This window comes from Trachymyrmex septentrionalis, unplaced genomic scaffold (genome assembly GCF_001594115.1).
Source record: "Trachymyrmex septentrionalis isolate Tsep2-gDNA-1 unplaced genomic scaffold, Tsep1.0 scaffold51, whole genome shotgun sequence".
In the NCBI taxonomy this organism is placed as follows: domain Eukaryota; kingdom Metazoa; phylum Arthropoda; class Insecta; order Hymenoptera; family Formicidae; genus Trachymyrmex; species Trachymyrmex septentrionalis.
In genome coordinates, this window is record NW_017305683.1 from 1018306 (window position 1) to 1027604 (window position 9299).

At 32.3% G+C, this 9299-nt stretch overlaps 1 protein-coding gene across 26 annotated transcripts in view; it reads right to left on the reverse strand.

The window, feature by feature from the left end:
• The window catches only part of LOC108751721 (calcium-activated potassium channel slowpoke), a 102628-nt gene that overhangs the window by 56378 nt on the left and 36951 nt on the right, over positions 1-9299 (reverse strand). For all 26 annotated transcript variants that reach the window (XM_018492054.1, XM_018492050.1, XM_018492073.1 and 23 more), the window contains exons 2-5: positions 4885-4946; positions 4513-4609; positions 3910-4173; positions 2158-2325 (exon numbers count right to left, since the gene is read on the reverse strand). In XM_018492054.1, coding sequence (XP_018347556.1) covers positions 2158-2325; positions 3910-4173; positions 4513-4609; positions 4885-4946 — 591 coding nt within the window. The remainder of the gene's footprint in view (positions 1-2157; positions 2326-3909; positions 4174-4512; positions 4610-4884; positions 4947-9299) is intronic.

The following is a 9299-nucleotide window of genomic DNA, read 5'->3' on the forward strand; positions in this document are numbered from 1 at the left end:
ATGTTCATAAAAAGGGAATGAAATCGAGTTAAACTAGCCTCTTTACGTTCGTCGTCATATCGCGATAAAGGCTTAATTCATGACAATTTTTTTTAATAAAGATTTAAAGACCATAAAGATTTTTAAATTCTTGTAGCATATTGATAAAATATGGCTGCTTGAATGATCATTAATCGCAAAAAAAAAACAGCAAAATATACATTATATGTCATCTCCTTTACTATTTTTTTTACTAACTATTATTATCTATGTATTTTACGTGTTACACATATCACAATATATCACAATAACAAATTGTTTTATAAAAAATAGAAGAAGTTATTTTTTATATGGAACAATTTAAGCCCTTATGCACGAGTAATTCTGTATCAGAACTTCACATATGTCGAATATACCGTACTTTCGGGATATGTTCTCTTCAAATAATTAATATTATCTATTAATATTATTAATATTTTACGCTGATCATAAGCTTCGCACAACAAACGTTAACTTGGGCACGTTTCCGATAGATGTTTAAACGGCGATGCTCGCGTTTAGGAGAAAAAAATACTACGCCCATCTTTGAGAATACATTCAAGAGAGTGGGCTGTTATCCCTGACCAAGTCGACCGTATACGCAAGGTTCACATGAACGATCGATAAGCCGCGCACGCACGCATGTACGCATAACAGCTATGCATAAAAGGCATCGCAGCAATGCGCGCATCGACGTTCAAACGAATCGATCGATTCTGTATAACGAGCGGCACCGTTCTCCGCCGTTGATTTCTGTCCCAAAAAGCCATTTTCGCGTGACATCAACGGAAGTGTTATTTCAATAGTACTAGAACCGCGTTTTCCTTTGTCTCGAGTTGCGAAGCCAGAAAGTTCAAGAAGTGGGGTAAATTCGCGATAAAAGCTCTAAATATGTCCATTCAGAAAACATACTTGTCGTTCAAGCTTTATCTCTTGGAAATATGAGTTAGTGAAGTTTCATTACTGTTTACTGTTAAAGTAAAGCTTACACATAAATACCATCAGTGGATACTACTAGCAATGTTTTTAAATTGTTTTCGCAACATAAAAGTATCACTAATCCGAAAACATCACGATTGTATCGATTCAAAGCAAAGTAAATTCGAGTTTCAATCTGAAAAACTTCTTTTACAGTTCTTTTACAACTTTAATATCTTTCAATACCGAACCTAAGATGTCACAAAATTGGAATTTGAATGAAAAAGTTTAAAATGCGCAATATAAAGAATTTTCTAATAAATTATATCTCCACCAAACTGTTTCTCGCGATGCAGGAGGATCAACAGTCGGAGAACATCGTACACTCGAAATATTTATTGTCTCGCGACTCGTGGGACACGTAAATCTGAGGCCACCGCTCTCGTCAATCGTTCTTCTCTGATATACGAGCCTTGGTAAAACTAGTAGTTTCAGTTTAACAAAATGAGCTGTGCGAAATGCCGAATAGCAAGCGGAATGCGGCTATACTTTGAGATTTCTCGGGATAAGAAAGGAAGATATGCAAGATTACAGAAATTCGGTGGAAAGACAAGTCAAGTGGAAAAGCTTTTCGAGTGCATACGAAGAAATAAAAAAAAATAGAAAAAGAATAAATACTTCAAACCGATATAAATTTTGTACATAGGTTTTATAGGTTTTCAGCTTTTCGAATTGTATATTTAATTTAAAGGAATCACTTCGATAAAGAAGAAAAGACGTTTTGTTTCACGCATTTTGCGAAGCTCGTTTCGTTAAACTGAAGCTACTAGTTCGTTTATTTATCGCAAACAGAGATCCATAGAAAAATGAACGAAATTTTTACGAGAATAGAAATTTATTTATTTAGTTCACATATAATATATTCTGTATTTCATAAATTATAACCACCGTTACGTGACAGAGAATTTTATTATGCATATATCCACAAAGTGGTGTCATTTGTTTATATATAAAAATGCTTCTGCACTTATTTATGGAGCAACCGAATCAAGATGGGAAAATATTAATATCTACTGATATTTATCAACGTAAAAAATGGAACGCATTTTTGAGAATCACGCAATTATTAAGGGACATATTATTCACGGTATAAAAGCCTTCGACGTACGTAAACATTAGAGACTTGACTACGTTTGAGAAGAATACACAAAAATAACTTACCAAACCGACGAGTAGAAAAAATACTAGGAATGTGCGGCCAAGGACCGTCTGGCAGTAAACGTCGCCATATCCTACCGTGGACATCGTCACGATCAGAAAGTACACACAGGTCCAGTACGAAAGCTGTTGTGGGTTCGAGAAGTCGAAAGGGTCCCCTGAGTTTTCAAGCTGCGGGCATGATGTTATTACGTTTAAGACCGTCCTCGCGCGGTGTCAAGAGTGAAATTGCGGTTTATATTGGTTAAGTCATAACTATAAGCTTTTATATTACTGCGCAATGGTATAAACGCGGAACGTCCGGATCTCTCGGATTTCTGCGTATGGATCGTCTTGGGAAATGTGAAAAGAAGTGGTGAGACAAAATGTATCATTAAAATAATGTAAGATTATATTCGTCTTATTATATAAAATACTCAAATTGTAAAAGACAAAAATTTATAAAACAAGAAATATAAAGGTAATATTTAGTTATTATAATTTTTCATGATGCATTTATTAAAGAATTGTATATTTGATTTTTGTTCTACCATATTATTACTAGCGTATTCATTATTTATAAAATAAAATTTTATTAAATATTTATATATTTTTAAATTACTATTTTTTAACTTTTTAAAAACTTATTTAAAATATTTTCAAATTTATTAAAAAATTCTAAATTTTTTCCTATTTCTCATGACACTCTGTGCATCTGTAATATAGATATGGTCAAAAATTCTTTTTTATACATTATTTATAATATAGAGAAAATTAACTCAAAGAGCCATTATGTAATAAATTTTACAATGACGTGCATATTAGATAACATGTTTTATTTTGAAATTAATATGATTGTAATTTAAGAGACTTAAATTTTGACAATTATATTTGTATATATTTATATGTAATATAAATATTACATAAGCATCAAGACCTACTATAACCAAAAATAGCATTCTTCTCTCTTTATGTTTAGATTTAAATTCTTTATTATTAAAAAAAAGAAAACTAAATTTGTTACAATTGAATTGATAAGTGCAGAGAGAGAAAGGAGGCAAGTTCCATTTATCAATTCTTTTAGTATTAATAAGAAATGATTTAATTTTAATTTTAATGAAAAAATTACAATAACAAAATTATTTTTGGAAATTTACATATGACATTTAATAATATTTTTTAAATTTTCTGGTTTGTGACATGCATATCTATTAAATGTAAAATTTTTATTTCAAATTTGAACACATTTTCTTTCTGCACTCAACGTTGGTAAAAAAAAGTTAAAAATTATAGTACGCCACTGATACTTTATCTTAAATTACGTTAAACAATAATTATTTTTTTATGTTAATCAAAATAACATAATTTATAAGAAGTACTTTAAAAACATTACATATACATAATTCAAACTCTGACTATTAAAACATCTCTTCTAGTTATTCTCAATTCTTCAATTGTCAGTAATTCTCATTAAAAAAGCTTCTACGCTCTGAAATGTAATGTTCTATTTTTTTTTAATTTCAAAAAGGGACAAATCCTAGTGCCCTTCCTGCACTCATTACTCATTTTCAACATCTATTTTAAGCCCTCAGAAGCCTGAAACAAGTGCCCTATTTGCACTGAAAACCCCTATCCACTTCAAGATCCCTTTTCATTTCAAAATCAGTGAAAAGAAAAATTTATCTTTGAATAAAATTGGACCCCCTTTCTCCATTCATCGATTGTAGTAAATTGCTTTTTAATAATAATGAAGCCTAAAAAAAGGATAAGACTCACCAAATGAATGATGCCAGCAGCGGTTAACCAGACCGAAATGAAGATGGAGACGAGTTGGGCAAGACGAATAGAGCTCGATGTCTTTAGAATGTTAAGGTACTGGAGGATGTCAGGGACCGTCATCAGTCGTAGGGCTCGGAGGAACCTCAGTCCGATCCACGTCCGATCGAGATATATCGACACGAAGGACGGTGGTATCGTAAAGTAGTCCACGAACGAATACATCTCCAACATGAACCACAGCTTGTCACTGGCGGCGATAAACTGTGAGAATCATACAAGAAATAACACATTAAACAAACATTTAAATTTAAAACAAAAACAGTCTAGCGAATATTATATTTCGCATAAAGAACTCTAGAAAGATTTTCGTAAGGTACAAGTAAAAATCGTCTATGCCTCATACAAAATGCATTATATAAATTTAAAACGTTTTCCAAATATTTCATATTTTAGTAAAATCTTATGTGTAAACACTTTCCTTCTTAAGAGATTTATCGAGATGGTACGTTCATACTTTTTATGTGGCAAAACTTGCACATTTTATAATCATAATGTTAACTGAAAAGTTCATTGACAGAAAGAACGGATGATCTTACTTACGCGTATAAAAAAGTAGACCATAAAAAATATATTGAAAGCTAAGTCTATCTGCTGAGTAATGTTGTTGCTCCACTTCTGGCAACGCTCCACCACTTCGCTGTAACATAAAAGCACGAGATTGCGGATGTTAGGTCAGCATCTCTTATGAACTCGACGAAGGTCTCGGTCTTAAAAAAAGCAACGCTGAAAGGGCGACTAAAATAGCAGCGATTAAACTAGCGATTATCGCCGCGCCCTTAATTAAACTGCAAGAAAAAGCTATAAAGTGTTGTTATAATATTACCAATACTGCGCAAGAATAAAAACAATGTGCATGAATGTTTGTGATAAACTTAAAAAGCTACGCATTAACACCGCAGTCTTGTTACTCACCTGGAGGCATCGATGAAGTATATTATAAGCGATGCTATACTGAGAATGAAAACTAACACCACCTGAAACAGACAAAAAGACCACATCGTGAGAGATCCTGTCTTTCATCCTATCAAACATTTTTATCTTAAAATACAAGTATCATTAAACGTATAAATAAAAATAAATGTTTTATAATTTTTATTGCGTTTTTCTGAAAAAAATAACGTAATCGTATTTTTACTGTTTTAAATAATCTCTTCAAAAGATATGACGTGCCTTGTTTCACGATTTTATTTATCAATTTTATGTCAAGATATTGCGATATTGCGATCGATATAGCAAAAGGTAATCAAAGTTGCAGGAATAACATTCACAAGGACTCATAACTTGAATCAGTGTCTCATATACGTTGTCATCGCAATCTATTCTCATTAGATTATAGTATCGCTTTATTTCCGATACGCGCCAGCATCACGTATCGCAAAGTCTAACCGATAACTGTCAGCAAATGTGAAGTAACGTTTATGACAGGCGCCAAGATATCCCATACACGACATCATGTCAAAGCATATTGGTAGTTACTAGAGAGTATTATTAAATCGTTATAATGTTAAATTTCCTACGTACAAAGACTTTAAAGTTACGCAAGTTCACGCAAACAAATTCGTTAATGACCTAATAAAATCCCTCGTTAGAAGATTAGCCTTGTTCATCAGTGACCATCGTCGCTGATGACAAACGATTAATTAAATGGTTGCGCAGTAATTTGTGTAGTCAATGATAATTTGGTAATCTATTTACTATTTATCCAGAAATATTTTTGTTTATGTCAAGTACTGTCGCTTTGTATTTTGTTTAATATAACAATTCATCATTCACAATATATATCGCGAATGATAAATTGTTACATTAAATAAAATACAAAACGATAGTACTTGGCACGTGTATCGGAAAATAATATTGCATCGAGCAATCAAAATCCGGTATGACTAAATACGGTTCTCGACGCATAAAAAACCGGTACGATTAAAATCGGTATGATTACATCCGGCTCTCGGCGCATGAAAAACATATCTGAGTTCCGAAATTAATAAAAAAAGAATTTTTATCTCTTTTTTTTTGTTATTGTATAGCTGATGATAAAACGAGCCGTGTAGCTCGAATGAATTCCAAGCACCCAGGGTCTATTTATCGCACGCGAAGTATATTTAGGTATGCATTGCACAGACACAAAATTGCGAGCTGCGCAGCCACGCCTGTACATAATTATTGTAAACAATGGCTAGGGCCAGCCTCAATGATCGTATGCATGTAAGCACGCGATGCGTGCGCCAAGCACAAGATCGATGAGCGTTCATATAGAGAATTGAATGCGCGAATCCATTAATACTCCGGCGATCTCTTATTATCTCCGTGTTGAGAGGACATCCAAAATGATAGCACTCGATATTTGATATCTGAACAATTTTGATAAATTATTGACAAATTCAATAATAGGATAAAGAATTACAATACCTCGCGAAGGTTTCGTAAACGAATCAGTCAAATAAAATATTGATTAATTTACCTATATACTTTGGAATATCATATTTTTAGAATTTCTCTAACATTACGCGTAAAAATTCGTTTGATGTTCATAATTCACATTTAAATGGAAATAACGAATAATTTCCACGTTATATAAGACAATAAGATTTATATGTATATCTATTTCTTATAGCGATTATTATCGGTACATCTACATTTTATAGCGACATATTTCATCTTTCCTATAGCTGTAATAGATCTTCCGTCTTTCTCGAAAAGATGAAACATTTTTGTTACTAGAAATATAAAAGTTCTAAGGAAGATATAAGATAGTAAAAGATACAAAGAGGTAATCAAAAGCGTATTTCAAATTTAATACCAAAATATTAACGGCGCCTCAGTTAAAATTATTTGCAAATATTAATGTTTAGTGTGACAATTTCAGTGCACAATTTATTTAATTTATTGAATCTCTATATATATCCCAGACAGAACACAATATTTATTAAAAATTTACAAAATATTAGTAAGTACTTATAAGACTTGTTTGAAATATTTTGTAAATATTTTTGTGGTCTTAGATTGCACGGATCATAAATATTTATTGTAAATGTTGTAGTAAAATATTTAGTTTATATTTTAAAATTTCAAGTAAAGCTTTATATAAAAAATGTAAAATATTTATATAACATTTTAAAAAATAAATAGTAATAAATATTTATCATAAATATTCTGTGCTATCTCGAATGTGTAGTTAGTATATATGATAATAAAAAAGAAAGTCGTTTACGTTAAAAGAGTTAATAATTTATATTATTTTTCTTATTCGTTACAGTATCAAACTGTTATAAGGAAAAGATATTAGTTTTTCATGAAATGTTCTCCTTGCACACTTTATTGGATCAACATATCATCTAGGGCAAAAGTTGTTCTTCAAAAGTTACTTTAAGAAAGACGATCTTACAACGGCGTGTCAGAATTTAGCACGTGTAATTTCCCTATCAGTTTACTTTGCAACTACTTTGTACCATCGATACGTAGCGCTCTTCTCGTGTGTGAATCTTCTTTTATAGATCTGTATAAAGAAAGAGGCAAGAAGATACGTATCGGCGTAAACTAATTACAAAGTGAAAAGAAAAAAACACAAGCGAAAGAGAAGACAAAAAAGACAAAAAAAGAGAGAGAGAGGACAAAAAAGAGAAAGACAGACCTAACCAGCATACCGCGCGATATTCCTGACGCGTCTCATAAGAGTGAAACTCTAAACATAGTCACCGTTCAAAAATAGACAGTAGGTGCGACCCTCGACAGAATGATGTAGACAAGACATGCGAGAGAAGTCACGAAAGAAGAACGAAATAGCGATAGTAACGAAGAGCGGTCAACTGTAATAATGCCGAGCAGACGGTGCACTAATAAGAGCCAAAGAAAAGCGGCGGAAGAGAAAAGAGAGAGAAGAAACGGAGCATCCGAGAGAGGAGACAACGACCCCGTGAGTCGATCTCGTGAATTCGCGTGCGACATGCATTTAAAATCTCAAGCTCCCCCAATGCACTCCTTTTGTTCGAATTATTTTTAATCGTCCCGTTTTCGCCGCGTTGCAAAAACCATGTGGGAAACAGACTATGAGCCGAGGCTCGTGGTTTCCGTGTTAGCCGACAGGCGAGTATTAAAGTTCAGGGTTATCGCGCGCTGAAGACTGTAATAAGAAGCCTACACTCGCCGCTCCCTCTGTAAGCCAACGAACTCCCGCCTTGTCATCGATTTAAATCCTTATCAAACTTGTCGTGCTCCTAACGACCGTTACGGCAAATTGACTTGATAAACGGTCGCACCACGCGAAATTACTAGACGGCGGTTATTTCCTGAAGCGGCTCGTACCCGCCCTCGCCGTGAACTGAACAATTCCCTGGACGCTGCATTAATAACTCGTTTGATATTCTACGGGATAATGGCTGGAATCGTTATTATGACAAGAATATTTCATGTCAATTTTTCTTTCCCTCCCTGAGATTATTTTTTGCAGAATTTCCGTATGCAGGACATCCTGCAAAAACCATCTTGCCAAAGTTATTTTTTTTTTTACAAATAACAAAGTCCGTATCGAACAAAACGTTTTAAAACGCGCGTAACAAACGAAAAAACAAAAAAATTCTAACAACTTCTGCACCGCAAAAGTTCAAACAAATAACAAAGCGTTTATTTCAATAGTTTTCTAGGGGCAAATTCCATAATTTCTTAATTCTGATCGACATTGTTTGTATTTAAAATGAATTACTCTCTTTGTAAACAACGAGAAGATAATATCTTGAAATTAATTTAATATGTTTAATTAACTACAAAGCAAAATCTTTATTAATAATTCCAATACATTCAAACAGCGCAAATTGGATTAATTTTGCTATTAGAATGTAAATTTTATTCATTTTCGGATTAACAGAATATAATTTGAAAGTTGATTGTTATTAATCAAAATTATAAAATTGTAATAAAAGATTATAACACCTTTAATTTTTTTAAAAACATCCATATAATTATTCAAATGTATTTCATCTAGGATGCTTTTGTTTACAATATAAATTACTTCATATTTTAATTTATATTTCATGTGCCACTTGTATTTGTTAACAAAGCTTGTAACAATTTTATGCGGTTACGAGGCAATGTAGCGTGTTCTAAAAAAAATTAAATTAAAGTAGGACAACGATTAATAGTTTCACACTTCATCAATATTACTGTTACAACTCACTATATTGATACAAATTTTTTGTTTTATATATATATATATATCTTTTTCAAATGGACTTATAAAATACATATACATATTAACAAGTAAAAATTGATATTACACACTTATCACTAATATTATACGAAAAATTTTGCCACATAATGTTACGTCGTGTCAC